Source organism: Myotis davidii, unplaced genomic scaffold, assembly GCF_000327345.1.
Source record: "Myotis davidii unplaced genomic scaffold, ASM32734v1 scaffold699, whole genome shotgun sequence".
Classification (NCBI taxonomy): Eukaryota; Metazoa; Chordata; class Mammalia; order Chiroptera; family Vespertilionidae; genus Myotis; species Myotis davidii.
In genome coordinates this window covers 3,321,696-3,338,412 of record NW_006291007.1, presented here as the reverse complement: position 1 = coordinate 3,338,412, position 16,717 = coordinate 3,321,696, and the positions used below count along the sequence as shown (strand labels likewise).

General features: G+C 54.8%; 1 protein-coding gene across 9 annotated transcripts in view; it reads right to left on the bottom strand.

Moving 5' to 3' along the window:
* KSR1 (kinase suppressor of ras 1) overlaps positions 1–16,717 on the bottom strand; it is a 107,234-nt gene that overhangs the window by 38,394 nt on the left and 52,123 nt on the right. For 5 of the 9 annotated variants that reach the window (XM_006764047.2, XM_015564129.1, XM_015564127.1 and 2 more), the window contains exons 1-2: positions 14,798–14,903; positions 393–540 (exon numbers count right to left, since the gene is read on the bottom strand). In XM_006764047.2, the coding sequence (XP_006764110.1) occupies positions 393–540; positions 14,798–14,812 (163 nt within the window). In that variant the 5' untranslated portion in view covers positions 14,813–14,903. Of the gene's footprint in view, positions 1–392; positions 541–14,797; positions 14,905–16,717 lie in introns of those variants that run through there. The other 4 variants (XM_006764050.2, XM_006764049.2, XM_006764048.2 and 1 more) reach the window with 3 other exon arrangements.

The following is a 16,717-nucleotide window of genomic DNA, read 5'->3' as shown; positions in this document are numbered from 1 at the left end:
AACGCAGGAAGCTGCTGGAGGGGTCACAGAGCCCAAGTGTCCTCCGAAGAGGGGAAAGCATACAGGGCCCGCCCAGCAGGCCAGCCTGGGGTTTCTAACAAAGGCTAGAGCTTCCCGTGTTAGCACTGGCCAGGTCTGAGCCTCTGACCTGGGGAGAGCCTCGGTCCCAGGTCAAGTCCATCACACACTTTCTGAATGTCTGTCCTGGCCTTTCCAAGCGACCCCAGGACCCCTGGGCCACACCTGCTCCACCCATCATCCACTCAGCAACGGCCATGGCCCCCAGGGAACCAGGCTAGGCCTGGGGAGAACAGGCGGGCGTCTAAGCCAAGGTGGAGGGAGAGGGAGCCCATGGGGCTGGCCTTGGCGCTGGGGAGGCCGGCCCTACCTACCCAGGCCTGTCACCTTCCGCAGGCAGGTAAGGGCGTGCTGCAGGCGGCCGCACTCCTCCGCGCTGGCCCCACAGCGCCGCAGCGTCTCCTTCACCTTCGCCTCGTTCATGTCCAGCAGGGCATCCAGCGTGAGCTCTCGGAGGATCTCCTGGGGAAGCACAGGCAGAGAGCCGGTGAGCACGCCGGGGGTCTGGTCTTCACTCTCCCCCCGGCCGGCGCCGGCCTCCCCGCTGAGTGGCAGGGGCCAGCTGCTGGTGGGCAGGCCTCCAACACGAGGCCGCCACTTGTCTGAGGTCTCAGGCAGCCAGCCCTCACCCCGACCCCGCCCTCCCAGAGACGGCAGCTGAAGTGGAGAGGCCTCAGCTTCGGGGTGGGGTGGGGGTGGGAGGGAAGGAAGGAAGGGGAAAATCTGGGAAGTTTTGATCAGGGCACATGGCCCTCTTGTTTCTTTTCATTCCTCTGCCCAGAAAAAATGATGAATCACGACAACTTTCTAGAATGACAGTACTTGAGATGAAGACGGCCCTTTACAATTCTGCTGCACTGTATCTGAATCAGACAAGATTTCAAATAAAACTGGCTTAGTGATAGGATTAAAAAGAATTGACCCTCGCCCTGGCCGGGTGGCTCAGTTAATTGGAGCATCGTCCCATAGACTAAAAGGTTGCAGGTTCAATCCTTGGTGGGGGCGGGTCCTGGAGGCAATGCTTCTCTCTCACATCGATGTTGCTCTAGCTCTCGCTCTCACTCTTGCTCTCGAAAATAAATAAAAACATATCCGCAGTTGAGGATTAAAAAAAAAAAATTTAACCCTCAACAGGCATATAGGCCCTTACTACCTCCCTTTAGTTAATTCTCAGTCAAAACCTTCCAAAGGTTAAGGTAGCAGAGAGGGAGTGAGAGACTGAAGTGTGAAAAGGACACCATGTGTACTTGGAAGATGGAGGGACCACATGAGAAGGAATGTGATTGGCCTCTAGGGGAGCGTGTCCCCCAATGGCCAGCAAGGAAAGGGGCACCTCAGACCTATCTGGCCACCAGGACTGGATTCTGCCAACCACCTGAACGCCCTTGGATGTGGCTTCTTCCCAAAGCTTCCAGGTAAGAGGCCAGCCTGGCTGGTGCCTGGGCTTGAGCGCAGTGAGATGCTAAGCAGGGAGCTAGCGGAGCCACATGGACTCCTCCAGCCAGTCTTCCCCTACAGAACTGTAAGCTAATCAAAGGGGCTTGCAAGCCACTGGGTTTGTGGTGATCTGTGACGCAGCAGCAGAAAACTCCTACAAAGAGGGATGATCTGAATCGAGACCTAGCTGATTTCAAAGCTGTGCTCTTTCCCCTCATCAAGGGGAAGAAACCCCTCTGGTTCTGATCACTTTGAGTCACAGGTGACACCAAGCCTGGAGCAGACACACAGAACACGGCACAGGTCCCTGGCCTTGGCGGCTTGTGGGGCGACTGCCATGAAAACGTGTCCTTGCACTGCTACGCGATATGGCCGGGCACAGAGAAAGCTCAGAGCTGCAGGACCAGTGGTAAGATGTTCTGGGTTTTCTTCTTCTTTGGCCCCCTTCTATATTTTCCAGATTTTCTATAACAGAGAACGCCAGACACCCCACGTCCAGTGATTCATATGAAGCTCACAATCCTTGAGTATCTCAGCCGGTTTTCATTGATTGTAGCAAGCTGTGTCTAATTTGACTTTAAAAGAGTAATGCTATCGTCAGACTGCCCCCAAGTGTCAAAACTGAACCTGATAAAGATACTGGCTGTGAGTCACTGCGGCAACAGTTTGGGGCTTTGTGATGCCCTGGGCTCCGTATGTGGCCCCTGAAGTCTGGCCATGTCCCCCCCTCCCCCCTCCTCCCCTCCCCACCTCTGTCTTGCCTGTATATTCTTCAGTCTCCAGGGTTGTGGACAAGAATCTCGTAGCTGTTTAGGATGATGCACCCCAACCGTTAGAAATAAACACACAAGTCAAAGCACCGAGAAGCGCATCATGGGCTGGACAAACCCGTGGTTGTCAGACATCCTTCTGACGATAAAACCAGAGGTCACAGGACAGTGATAAGAACAGCTCGGAGAGGGAGCTGATTAGATAACAGCCGGGGCAGAAACTTTGGTTCATCGGTGGATTTTCCTTTACTGCCCTCAGTAACGCGCTTTAGCAAATGCAGTTGTGACAGCTTTCCCCTCACTTTACTATGAAAAGCAAGTTGGCAGGATTGTCAGGGGACAAACAAATGGCTGGTGACCTTTCCACAAGTGCAGACACCACCCTCCACCTCTCCCTGGAGCGTCCTGTCCTCCCTCATGGTTCTCACGGAGGCTCCGGCATTTCCCAAGGCGGTGATGACTCAGCAGGTTTCCAAGAGGAGGTTCCTGTTTCTGCCTGATTGTGTGTAAGGGAGGGGGGGGGGGGCGGGGGACACAATGACATGGACACCAACAAGCCCAGGACCCAAGCCCCAATCTAACTAAAATGCAAAGGATTGGTTTTCTTTGTTTATATTCCTCTCTTCCCCACCCACACCAAGTTTCAGTTTCTCCAACATAATAACTACATTTGCTATTACAAACTATTTGCCAGTACAATAGGCCCAGTACTTTGTATAGTACTATCTCCGTTCAAAACAATTCAGCAAGGAGAGGTATTAAGCCCATTTTACTGAGGCTCAGAGACCTCAGGCAAGGCTACTTAGTAAATGGCAGGGCCAGAACTGAAACCCAGGGATGCCATCCCCCCAAACTCTTTCCATGATTCCAATCCGGGGGTCCCACTCAAACTGGAACGGCCCCAGCCTCTTCCCGGATGGGTGTTGCTTCCTGGAGTGTGAACTCTGTATCAGTGAAATGAGAGTGCTTAGCACACCTCTGTGGCCCTGGTTTCTGACTGCTCCTTCCACTCTCCAATCCCTGGTCCCTCCCCCAGGGCTGGGTCGCTGGGCTGGGGAGAGGGACCACCCTTCCTACCTGAAAGGGCGGTCAGTGAGCTATCCCCCAGTCAGCGGGCTACCTGGCAGCGAGGGTCTCAAACACGCAGCCTCGGGGCCAGGCCTTGGGAAGTGAGATCCGAGGAGATGAGGCCCCTGGGTCTGTTTCTTGATGGAGACACGTGTCCTAGAAACAAGCCTCTACTGGACAGTAAGAAGTCAGCAGCAGCAAGGGCGATGCTAATCAGAAACCCACCCTCTGCCCTCAGGCAGTGCGGGGGTAAGGGGGGAGGCTATGGGAGGGGCACCAGATATTCTGGTTTTCAAGAAATCTGAGTTTTTACTTTAAAATAAAAATGTTACATGGTGGCAACTAATGCAAACTTGTGCAACCAAACAATGGTCCCACGGCGCCCCCAGACTCCCGCATGGAGACCCTGCATTAAAAATCTGACGCCTTCCGAATGTCTGATCAGCGGATTTCAAAGCTTCATTTCTGCAGGCAAATGGAGAGAACCGGTGGCCCAGCAGCCAAGTGTCCTTGGCAACATACCACTGGGCAGCCAGGCCTTCTCGGTGAGGTACCCACCGTGGCTCTGGCACCCCATCTTAGAAACCAAGTGCCCAGCCTTCCAAAGCCTCTGAGTGACTTTGGACCAGAGTTATTTCAATCCAGAGGGGAGAGCATGAGGCAGGGATGCTGGAACCAGGGGCCCCCAGCTAAACAACAGCCAGGCTGGGCCATGGCCGTGCAGGCCCTGGAGTGGCCCGGCCAGCTCCCTCTATCCTGACTCAAGCAAAGCCACTCAGCAACTCGGCACCCCCAAACCTCACACACGGATGTGACTTGCCCACCCACGGTGCCCAGTCTGAGTTAGGAAGTTATTTCAGACCAGAGTAATTCACAAATAAACTTTCCGGATAATTTCTCAGCCAGAAGCAAATTGGGGGATCAGTTTAACCACCTTCTAAAGGTGAACTCACAGGCCTGCTGACAACCTGGTGGGCAGGGCAGCTCTGAAACCCTCTCAGGTCTCAGGCCTCAGGAGAGCCGCACACCTGCCTGCAGGCACAGGGAACATGCTGCCTGTCCCACAGCCCAGGGCCCTACCCCCAGTTCTGGGGAAGGGACCAAGGCCAAGAGGCGATTGTTTTGAGGAGAATCACTGCCCATCCACCCCAGCTTCCGTGTAAAGAAGAAAATACAACCTAGAAACCAAAAAGGGAGGGCAGGGCTGCCCAGCCCATTTCGGGAGTTATCCTCGCTCCTGTGAGCCGGGGTGAGCAGGGAGCACAGAAGCAGGGCAGTGAGGACACGGGTCAGAGCAAGAGTTCGAGGATACTGGCTGCGCCTCTGCCCGTCCCCTCCAGACACACAAGGGACTCCCCAGTGGGCGGCATTCAGTTATTCTTTCTTATATGCATAATGATTAGAGAGCAGGGTCAGCTGGGCACTGAGGTCCCTCCCCGCCTGTGATCATTAAACTGCTGGCTCTGTTCTCTATAGAAGGGCGGGGGCGGGGGGGGGAGGGCTTGCCCAAACACAGCGGCCCCCTCCCCTCAGCAGCTGGCAGTGGCTGGAGCCAGGCCAGGCGGGTATCAAATGGTATCCCGAGACTTACCAGCAGCCACGGGGCTGCCTGGGTCTATACTTAGAAACCTGACCGGCTTACACGGAGAGCCATCCACGCTCGCCGTGCTCGGTCAGGTGGACAGTGGAAATGCCAGGACGCTTCCAAGCCTGTGTATGGGCCACATGGTAGCTCAAGCCAGCATCAGGCGGAGGCCGGGTGGAAGGAAGACCAAGAGGCAAACCCAAACTTTGTGCATCTGTTTAGCTTTCTAGTCCTAGAGCACAGGATGGGTCAGTAAAGTCAGGAACTGCCCCCATCAGTGCTGCTGGCAATCAAGGTCCATTTGCAGAACCTGGATTTCTGGGGTGGGGTGGGGTGGGGTGGAGGGGAGAGTGAACAGAGGCCTCTTCTAGCTTCCCTGGCTGGGAGGGGAGGTGGTCATTAAAGGGCCAGGATCCTTCACCACAGATGCTTTCCTGAGAACTGGTCCCAGCAGAGCCCAGAGGTGGACCCCCAGAACCCTGCAGATGGTGATGTAGGACCCCTCACACCTACGAGGCCAGGGCCCAAGGGGATTGGGAAAGGACAGAGGGAAGAGCAGGGAGATTTCTATGGCATCTCAGGCTGGGAGCCCACATGCCTCCAGTTGGCAAGGGAGCCCCTTCCTTCCTGCTCCCTACCCCTGGGGCTGGTGAGACTTGGATAATAGCTGGATATTCTGGGAGGCACAGGCGTGGCTGGGAAGGTGAGCCGCCTGGGGTTTCCATGGAGATGAACAGACAGCTTGGGGATACTGGCTCTGCCTCTGGACAGGGTCGGTGCCAGCCTCTTTACTATCCCACTATCCTAGTCCTGGCAACAAGGCAAAGCCCCTCCCAGGGGAAGTCAGCCGCTTCCTGGAGGTCTTCTCTCCACCACCTCCCAGCGGGCCCGCCCAGCAAAGGGAGGGTCCGGTTTGGTCCTTGGAACCCCCTTGACTCTGGGCAGCCCCTGCTCCTCACTGGGCTTTGACTCCATCATTTATAGAACAAGTGGGTTCGTGGGTTTGCCTAGATCGGATCTGGGGCACCCTGGAGGGACCTGGGGTGGGGGCTTTTAAAAAATCCTGGTGCCCAGGCCCCCACTTCAAACCAATCAAATCAGAATTTCTGGAGTGGGGACCATGGGGGCAGACAGCCTGCTGGGTCTTGAGTCTGGCCCAATAACCCAGGGCAGAAAGGGTCTCAGAATGCCCAGTTCGGAAGGCGGGTCTGGCCAGGGCAGGGCTGCGCTCTGGGGCTTGACCTCCTTCAACTCGACCCCAGCCTAGCTCAAGTGCACAGCCGTCCCAGGGGACGTCCTCTCCCGCACAACAGGGCTTCCCTCCCTCCCACAAGGCAGATAGAGGCTCACCGAGTGGGGGGCCTCGCTGGAATCTCTCGGGAGTAGTTGTCTTTGGCCCATGTATTGGAATGTCTGGGCTTGAGAGCCTCGGAAAGATGGTGCGGTGGTGAGATGGGGTGTGGAGGGTGAGGTTAAAGGGGAGACGAGAAGGGGCCAATAAAGGGTGGATGATGAGCACGTATTATGCATTTCCTGGGTGCCAGACACTCTGCTAGACGAAGGTAAGAGGTCACCACATGCGATCTTTATAACATCCTGAGATGGGTGATAAAGATCAGAGAGGGTAGGTAACTTGCTCAAGGCCACACAGCCCAATTGGTGAGGCTGAGGTATGGCCATTTCTGCCTAGTCCCAGCCAGCCGACCCTGCCTGCGCTGGTACCCACTTCTTTGCTCTATAAAGCGAGCTCTTTTTCCCAGAGCAGAGCCTCCCTGGCACCACAGGTCACATCTGGCTTTCTTGGCTCCACACCCTTCCCTACCCTCTCGCAGCTGGGGTGAGCTCCAGCTGTGGGGTTAAAAGCAGCTGGAGGCCTCTCAGGGGATCTAGTCCCCACATTCCTTCTCAGTCCCCTCGGCTGGCCTGCTGGGTGCCCCTTCAGCTCCCCTCCTGCCCCCGAGAGGAAATGGGTGCTTCCCACCTCTGCCTGAGACCAAACCTCTAGCATCTGGCAGCATCTGCCATCACCACAGCCACCACCACCACTCCAGGGGCCTGGCCCTACTCCCTGGGAGAGCCTGACTGTGGCTGTCTCCCAGGCCCCGTTCTTTCTCCTATAAACCCGAGGTACCTAGGACAGAAATTGGCAGGAAATGTCTGCTCAACAGGCAGAGAGTGAGTGTTTTCAGCTCTGCGGGCCGTATGGTCTCTATCACAACTGCTCCGCTCCGCCAGGAGAGCACCGAACAGCCAGACAGTGTGTAAACAGACGGGGCGTGGCTCTGTGCCAATACAGCGTCCAGTACGGACACTGAAACCCCAAGTTCATGTAATCTTCACATGTCACGAAATTCTTCTTTTGGTTCCTTACCAGTTAAAAATGTGAAAACCGTTCTTAGTTCACAAGACTGTCCAAAAACCCAGTGGTGGGCTGGATTGGCCCAGGGGCCATAGCTTGTAACCCCTAGCTAGTGGGTCATTCATTCAGTCACTCAACAAACACACATCACCTGGTGGTCCTGGACCCCTCTGCTCCTTCCCTCCCAGCCGGCTGCTTGTGTTGACAGGTCTTCACCCGGGTCAACCCCAACACACTCCCAGCAGAAGGGGACACAGGCAGAAGCTCCGCGGCAGGCCCACAGCTGTCACCAAGGTGGCCTGCACTTTCTCTGTGGCATCAACACACATTTCCAAAATTGCTCCTCCTGGCTGCTGTTTGAAAATGGCCAGACACATCCAGCATGAGAGAAACACACACACACACACACACACACACACACACACACACACACACACACACACCAGTTGGGGGCTGTGTGCTTCTCCCCAGGACGTGCTACTCCCAAAATGAAGAGAGGAGATAGGTGGGCTTCCACAGCAGGTTCTCTACACCCAGGATGTATGCTGACTGTCGGGAGGGAAACCCCACTATTGTTCACCAGGCTCCACAGTTTAAAACTCGAGTCAAAACTGGGATACTCTAAAACAAACAAACAAAACAGATTGGGGTCAGGGTAGGATAGGGGGAGGGTTTACCAGCAGCCAAAGAGTAACACTAACCCTCGATGACGCTTGGCTTCTGGGGAACAGGCAAGTGGGAAAGTCCCTCCTCCCTGCACAAGCAGGGTGCTGTGGAGGGGCCGCAGCTGAGTGAGCGGGGGGAGGGGGGGGTTGCAGAGCTTCCCCAGACCTGCAGCCTGCCCCCTCCCCCCCTCGCCTGTGTCCCTGGGTGACGCAGCAGGTGAGAGGTGGACGAGCAGGGTGGCAATGGGGACACAGGCCAGGCTGGCGATGGGTGAAGAGGAGGGCTCCCGAGGGAGGGTGAGGGGTGCTGTGCCATCCCAACAAGGACACTCCCGAGAGGGAAAGGGGGAGCCGTGAGGAACTGCCTGGGAGGCCCGATAATCCTAGGCAGAGGATGCAGGGGACGGGGTTTGGCTTGAAATGTGTGTCACCATGAGGGAACTCAGCTCACCCGAGGGTAAAGGCACTGACAGAAATAAACCGGGGCCTTGGGTGTGGCCACTTTAAGCCATCTTTGTGGCTTGCTGGTCCCCAAATTCTCCCCTTTCTGATGGTCCCCTAGTCAAACACACCGTCAAAGAGAGGATTCCGAGACAAGCCGACTCTGTCTCCCTCCCCTGCCTCCTCTATATCCACAGAGCGAGACCTCTGAGCCAGTGAGGCCCACCGAGAGTGTGAAGCCGGGCCAACGGGCCTCAGGTACAGCGGCTTCGCTTAGGGCCCCAGCATCAGGGTCGGGAGGGCTCCCCTTGGGGCCAGGAGGCCAATCACAGACCCATCCACCAGAGGGGCATGTCCCAGTGTCCAGCGTGTGGTCTGTCCTTTGGGCTGTCTGTCTGTCCAGGCGGGGAATTCATCGGGCACAGGAAGTGAGTCCAGAGCTGGAGACCTGAGACCCAGACTGCTCCCACCTGAGGACAGGGACCTCATTATATCACAGCTGCCCCACAGATGTCCACCTAGGCGACCAAGACCTCTCTTGTTCTGGGTGACCAGGCAGGTCCCCCAGAATAGGGAGTTCCTGGAGGTGGACAGCCCCTCTCTGTAGTTTTCCAGAAACTATGACAATTCCTGCCTCGCAGCAGCAATGGCAGCCCAATGGAGCCCTGAGTGTGTGACCAGGACCCAAGCCAAGGAGGTCATCGCCAGAGTCACTTGGGTCTAAGGGCATGAAAAGGGCCAATGGATATTCTTGCGCTAACAGGGGAGAAACCCTTCCTCTGCCAAGGTCAAAGGCAGCGTTCGAGGGGACCTCAGAGACAGTCGAGTCCAATACTCATTTTACAGAAGAGGACACGGAGGTCCTGAGAGGGAGGGGACCTGTGTGGTCACCCAGAACAATAGCGCCAGAACCAGGCCCTGCCAGTGACCAGCACCAGGACACATCCTACTCCTGGAGAGCTCACCGTCTCCCAGAGTGGGCATTCCTTATCCACAGGCGAAGGTTTTATTCTGCCAGGTTTCCTGAGCTGCTCGGACAGGTGAGCCAAGGGGAAGAGAGACCTCCCTGAGGTCTGCCTTGAGAATCGCCTCCAAAGGCGCTGGTCCCAGGGATGCCAAGCCACATGGGCCCAGAGCCCTGTGGGATCCAGACGCAGTTGCGTCCTGGGCTCGTGGCTCCCCCCAGGGCCTGGCACGTCCCTAATGTGTTGGTGACTCAAAGGTGGCGGGTGGGCAGCAATCCTCATCTCCACGGCCTTGCCTACCCCTACCCATGCCCACGCGGGTGACAGCACACACTTTTCTTCTTCTTGAAAAGAAGAAGCACACCCCGCATCACCAGCTACACCCAAACACCCAGGTTCCGAGACACGACCAAGGCCCACCCAGGGCTGTGGCACCCTGACTCTTACTCTGCTTCTCGACATACTTCCTCTTTTCACAACCAGCCTAACTACAAAAATAACAACCACCGGTACTATCGCAACCCACGAAGTGGCCTGGGCACAGGGCTTGGTAGCGAAGGAAAGTGAGAGCTGAGGAAAGTGAGGTTCAGAGAGATTAAGTCACTCACTTAAGGTACGGCCAGTGAGCGATGGTGCCTGGATGGGGCCCTGGCCTGTGTAACTCTGAAGTTAGCGCTCATGCCTCCTCACGGTTTGGCCTCCCTGGCCTGGTTGACCAGAAGCCCTGAGAGGCAGGGCTGGGCCCGCCTGTACAACCTCAGTTGCTTAAGCTCCTGCAGAAGGAGTAGCTCCAAGCAAATGTATGCCCTCTTCAAACCAAAAGCAAGAACAGGCCAAAAAAATATTCACTAGAAGGATGAGGGAGATCTACTTCAGGAAGATTCTGCCAGTTCCTCAGCCGCTAGACCACAAGACAGGGGATGAAATAATGAAATGGAAGTCACATTCTACCCCAACATGCAGATTCCCCGAGGCGTGTTCTATTGTTAGCAAAGCAAAGACTCGAGCACAAACACACCCCTTCCAGGCGCTCCCAGGAAAGCTGCCTGATCCCAGCCCCCCGGCGCCTACCTCGCAGCCCTCGGGCCCAGGCTGGTCCAGGCCTCCTGCTTCTCGTAGCACCACGGGCTGTGGGGTCGTGCCCCTCGAAGCCTTGGCCGTCACCCAGCTCCACAGGCAATGCATGGTGAGGGGCCGGAGCCCAGGGTCCCCGGCAGCCCGGGCCCCTTGTGCGGTGTCCCGGGGAAGGACGAGGCAGGGAGAGTTTTTGTTGTCATGACTGTAGTGAGCAGTCACTGCAGCCAAAAATAGTCTGTGCCTGGGAGCTGGGGAGTCAGCACATACCTCCCAGAGCAGGTGCTGGTGTGAGACGCGCGGGCTCCAGCGGGCCTCGCTGCAGGGGGCCAGGGACCCAGGCGCCCAGGATACCGGGCCACAAACAGAGACGGTTTTCCCTGCCCCGCTGCCCACTCCAAAAAGCCTGACCTGAGTCAACAAAGAGGAGGATGACCATCTCCCTCCTCCCGGTGAATCATCCGGGGAACCCCCACCCCCACATGGCCTGCAGCTGCCCCCATTCCCCTGCAGCTCTCACACGTTTGGGACTGGGTGGAATGGACATCCACAGGAAGAGCCGTACAAACTACTGGCCATCAAAGCTCATGAACTGTATACACACAAAACAGTGAATTTTACTGTATGTCCATGAAAAAGCAATGTACGAGGTTCAGGAGCTGACAGTGGCCAGAGAGGCTGTGGGGGGATTTTTAACTTTTCTATATTTTCAAATTCTCCTACAATGAACATTTGTCATTAGATTTACAAAATGTCACCTGAAAATAAAATTTTAAAAAAGGAGAGATGCTCAGGCACCACAGAGGGAATGTGCAACGTGGTCCTATCTATGAGAACTTAAAGTGTGTGTGTGTGTGTGTGTGTGTGTGTGTGTGTGTGTGTTCATGACCCCAACTTTGTAGCCAGACTTCCTGGATAGGAATCCTGGCTCTACCACTTACCGTCTAGAGGGCCTCGGGTCACTTACTTTCTATCTTTTTTGTACAGGGGATAAAAGCATTGCCCCCTGCTATGGACAAAACGTTTGTGTGTCTCCAAAATTCACATGCTGAAACCTAATCCCAATGTGATGGTATTTGAAGACGGGCCTCGGGAGGTGGCGAGGTCATGAGGGTGCGGCCCCAGTGAATGGGATGAGTGCTCTGGGGAAAAGACTCGAGAGCTGCCTGGCCCCTTCCACCACGTGAAAACACAGCAGGAAGATGGCCATCTCTGAACCAGGAAGTAGGTCATCACCAGACGCCAAATCTGCTGGCACCTTGATCTTGAACTTCTCAGCCTTCAGAACTGTGAGAAATACATTTCTGTTGTTTCTAAGCCGTCGGTAGTTTTGTTACAGCAGCCTGAGGGACTTCCCGTCGGGAAATGGGGCACAATGTCACCCTTGAAACCCCCAGGGGAGAGCCAGGTGACCCATCCCCATGCAGAGCCGTGGGGAGGGTTGAGGTGGGTGCTGCACTGGCAACTGTTATTGCTATCAGAGAGAGAGGCTATTTGTGCATGCTTCTTCTTTCAGCAGGGCCAGGGTTATGGAGAGCTTCTTCCCTAGAACTGTAGCTGAAAAATAACAGGGAAGGCTCTGATTGGCTTTGCTTTGGTCATGTGCTCATATCAAAGCCAATCCTAGGGCTAGGAAGATGGAGAACTCCAGTTGGTCCAACCTTTGGAGCACGGTAGAGGGCCAACTGTGCTCAGGAAATGGGTTCCTATCAGAGGTAGAAGGTGCCAACTGTGAGGGTATAGTAATTTCCAGGCAGAGGGGAAAGAACATACAAAGGCCCTGGGTTATGACAGGAAACAATTTTACATTGTTTCTGGGGAGGAGAGAGGAGGGTAGGAGATGACATGGAAGGAGGCAGATGCCAAATATGTCAGGGCTTTGAAGGTAATCAGGGTGTGTGTGTGGAATTTTATGCTGAGTGCAACAAGACACCCATGAAGGGCTGTACTCAGAAAACGAGATGATGATTGGATTTGGCTCATGAGAAATGAATAAAGGGGAGGGCAAAAGTCGATACACAGAGCGATGTAGGTGTTATTGCACAGTCCATGCGGTAGCTAGGGTTAGGGGGGTGGCAGTGGTAAAAAGAAATATATATATATAGCCCAGACTTGGGATATATATTTGGAAATAGAGCTCATGGGATTTGCCAGTCAATTGGACGTGGAGGTTGAGGAAACGGAAGGATTCAGAAACGACGCCTCAGTTTCTCGCTAGAGCAACTGACAGATGAGTCAACAGGCTCAGTCAGAGAGGCAAGGACTTGTCCACCATCACATCACTGGCAAGTGGCAAAGGCGAGGTTTTGTCTGCCTCCCAACACCAGGTGCTGGGCTGTCTAATTCCAGGGGTCAAGCTCTTAAGCTGGCTTGTTTTCCAATCTCACTGTCTGCCCAGAGGTACACAGCTGGAAGCAAGGGCCAGTGAAATTTATATGCTGGTTTTTTTTTTTTTAAAAAAGAAGGGTAATGAGAAAAGAGACTTTCGCTTTATAATAATTAAAACAGTGTGGTGCTGACACATACTTCCCAATGTCTAGCTGTCCTAGAGCAATCTCGCCTTTGAGGCAGGCATTCCCTGGAGGAGGAGGCACAGACACGAGCTGGCAGCCCAGGAGCTGGGTGGTCCCAGAGGAGTTCAGGTGCACACCAAGCCAACGCCACCTCACAGCAGGGCTACAGCACACAGTCTGGCTCAGTCCAACCCATCCCACCACCAACAGAAGCCAGAGGCGTCTCTGGAACCCTAGGCCTCAGCGGGTCATCAGCAGCCAAAGACCTCCCCAAGAGGCCCTTGTAGTTCAGCCTCTGCAAGCCCAGATGAGAGCTCCTGGGACCGCCTCGGCCCTGGACACCAAACTCTGGATGAACTCAGCCTACTCTGTAAGTGCCGGCCTGTGCAGAGCTACACTCACGATTTTTCAGATTTCTAGACACCAGGGGCACCCCTACTCTTAACACTTAAAACAGACACTTTGGCTCAGGATCAGAAAATGACATCACTTCATTCATCGGAAAGAGCGACGTATGCAAGTTCCGTAGGGACGGGAACTCAGGTGCAATGCCTAGAATAGTACCTGGCACACAATAAGTGGTAAATACACTCACTGAGGGAGTGCATGACCGGACCAGGAGGGAAAAACAGGATAGGCCCTCGGCTCTGTACCTTGCCGCATCTCATCCTTTCCTCCCTCCGGGCAGGTCAGTCTGCTTTGCATTGTGGGTGTCTGCAGATGTGTGTGCCCCACTGCCCTATACACTCCCCAGGGCAGACTGTAATTGGCTCATAATGAATCCTCTGTGATAATGAATCGGGGTATAAGACAAGTTATCCATGGGTATGGAATAAATAGATTTGAAGGAAAGAGGGGAGTGAGGAAACAAAGGACAGGGAGGAAGAGAGAGAGAAAGAAGGAATGGGGGGGGCGGTTAGGAAGGGAGAATGAGGAGGGGAAGGGGAGATTGAGAGAGAGCTCAATTCAATTATACAACTGTACACGGTAGCCCAGGCTGAGCTATTCTGGGTAAGATGCCAGATGACAAAATCATGTAGGAAGATAAGCCTGGCTTTGGGGTCACAAGGATGTGAGTTTGAACCCCACCCCAGCTATCAGCTAGCTGTGTGACACCAACAGGGCACTCACCATCTCTGAGCACCGTTTGCTTAGCCATAAAATGGGGATCAGAGTATCTTCCCACCCCGACTCCAGGCATAAGGATTAAACAGGATGGTATACACCACCTTGCAGTGTGCCCCCTTCCTTCCATACCCCAGCCTCCGCTCTTCTCCTGGCTGGCTGGGGTACATCAGCATGCCAGTCCCCTGCCCAGGCCTCCTCCCCCCTTCCTAGGTGGGGAGAGCTCTGTGGCCCATGCCCATTGGACTGGTACTGAGATCTCACTTCCTCGGTACCAAGTTAGCCCCCAAGCACAGACCCCCGGGGTGCGTGCCACATTCTGAGGTGTCTCCCAGCTGCCAAAGAGCAAGGCTGACACAAGTTCGGCCTCTGGCTCCCAAAGGGAGAGGGTGGGACGAGAGGAAGAGGGTGGGGAGGAGAGGCTAGGAGCGAGGCAGCAGGGTTCATGGTGACTACAGCTGCACCTAGGAGCCAAATCCCAGTTCATTTTTCTAGTTTAATCTTACACAGCCTCCTGCTTCTTACCGCCTACATTTGGGGGGAGGGGTGGGGCAGAGCGATGACCCCTCCCAGACAATGGGAAACCAAGACTGTAGCAGAGGTCGGGGAGAACTCTTCCCCCTCCCCAAGAGAAGCCTGATTTAAGCATGGGAATTAAGGATAGGAAAAAGGAGAAAGAGAAAACTGCCCAGTCAGGGCCACAACAAAAATCCTTACCGGACCCACTTCCATCTTCTGTTCTAGAAAACACCGCCAGTGCGAGCTGACTCAGGGCCCGCAGCCGGGCTCTGGCCGGACTCCCGCCGAGGCAGCACCCACCTCCCACCTCCGCCTGCCAGAACTGATCCCAGCCAGCGCCTGCCACTTCCTTTAACAACTTCCAGCGGGGAAATTGCTAAAGAAACACATGGCCCGGTGCCAGCGGGCTCTGAAATCATTTCCCCAGCTGCAGCCAGAACACGAAGCTGCGAATTTGAGTTTTTAACCTGTGGAAGGGGGTGGTGGTGGAGGACACAGTCTGTGTGTGACTGGATGTCGAGGGAGGGAGGAACCCGGCCTCCACCCGTCCATGCGGGCGATCCTCATCCCCGCACCCACCCCCATGGCGAATCCAGCCTTCTCCCTCCTGGGAGTTTGATTTTCCTTAAAACAACCCTACCGCTCTGTCTCTCTCACACGCACACACTTCAGTGATGGCCCAGATAAAACCCCAACCCCTGCACTTTCCACGAACCCACCTGTGACCTCACCAGCCTCCTCGCAGACCAGGCCGGTTCAAACCCTTCCCGTGAGGTCAGCAACAGCTCTCAGACCGCGGGGTCTTTGCAGGTACTATTCCCTCCGTCTGGCGTGCTCTTCCCCTCCGGCCTGGCTAGCTCCTGGTCCTTCTCTGATTGTTCCAGGCCGAGTTTGCCACCACGTCCCACAGACCCCAGGCCAGCGTCGGTCAGGGCACTGGGTGCCAGCTCCAAGTATGTGTTTCACCCCGGCCTGTGAGCTCCTGGGACCAGGGAGTGTCTTTTGCACGGGGCCCCACCAGGGCAGGCTTCAGACCGGCACGGCCCAATACAGCAACAGCCATACGGCTATTTAAATTAACATTCGTGCCTTAACCGGTTTGGCTCAGTGGATAGAGTATCGGCCTGCGGACTCAAGTGTCCCAGGTAAAAATAAATAAATAATAAATTAACATTCGTTAGGATAAAACTTAAATGTCGGTTTCTCAGTCACACTATGTAAATTTCAAGTGCTCCATGGCCACATGTGGCCGGTGGCTCCCACGTTGGACAGAACAGTATGGGACGTTTCTGTTATCACAGAAAGTTCTATTGGACAGTGTCACTTGCCCAAGGTCTGATAGCTGGGTCAACACATAAAGGCGCCTCCCAAGTCATCTGTCTCCAGCATCCCGGAAGAGGGAATGAAGCAGGAATCAAAGGCCATGTGTGTCAGAGGCACCACAGCCAGCGTTGGAGCTGCAGAGGGCTGAGATATGACTGCAGGGGGTGGGAGGGTGGGGGGTGGGGATCAAGTGTGTAGACAGAGCCCCTGCATCCACCCAGAAACCGGGAAACAACCATGGCCTCACGGCCACTTCCATGTCCATCCCCTCTCTTCATCCAGCAGAAAGGCATTATTTCCTGGAAACTCTGTGACCACAAACCAATGACCACAATCTAAAGCCAAAAGCTGAAATAATATTTAGATAACCCCAGAGAAATGGACCCCAGGAGGGCGGTGTTGAAAAGGAAGAAGGAGATGATACACACACATCTGGCTACACACATGTATGATGTGTATATTTGCCAGAGAGAAATCAGGGCCCCAGTCAGGAAGCCACGGAGGGTCAAGTTCGCAAAGAACTCATCAAAGAGGTCGAGGGGGCAAATCCCAACACGTGAAGACCATCCCCAGAGGCCCTGGGGAGCAACCCGGGGGGTAAATCACTGAGTACTGACCACACCAGTTCTGAGGCGCTTCAGCACCAAGAACTCGGCTAAAGAAAAATGTCAGACTTCATGGATTTGGATACCTTCCCCCCCAAAAAAACAAACAAAAAAAGGACAGAGAGACAAGAGACCCTGTTTTGGTTTTTTTAAAAAAATAAATATATTTGTATTGATTTCAGAGAGGAAG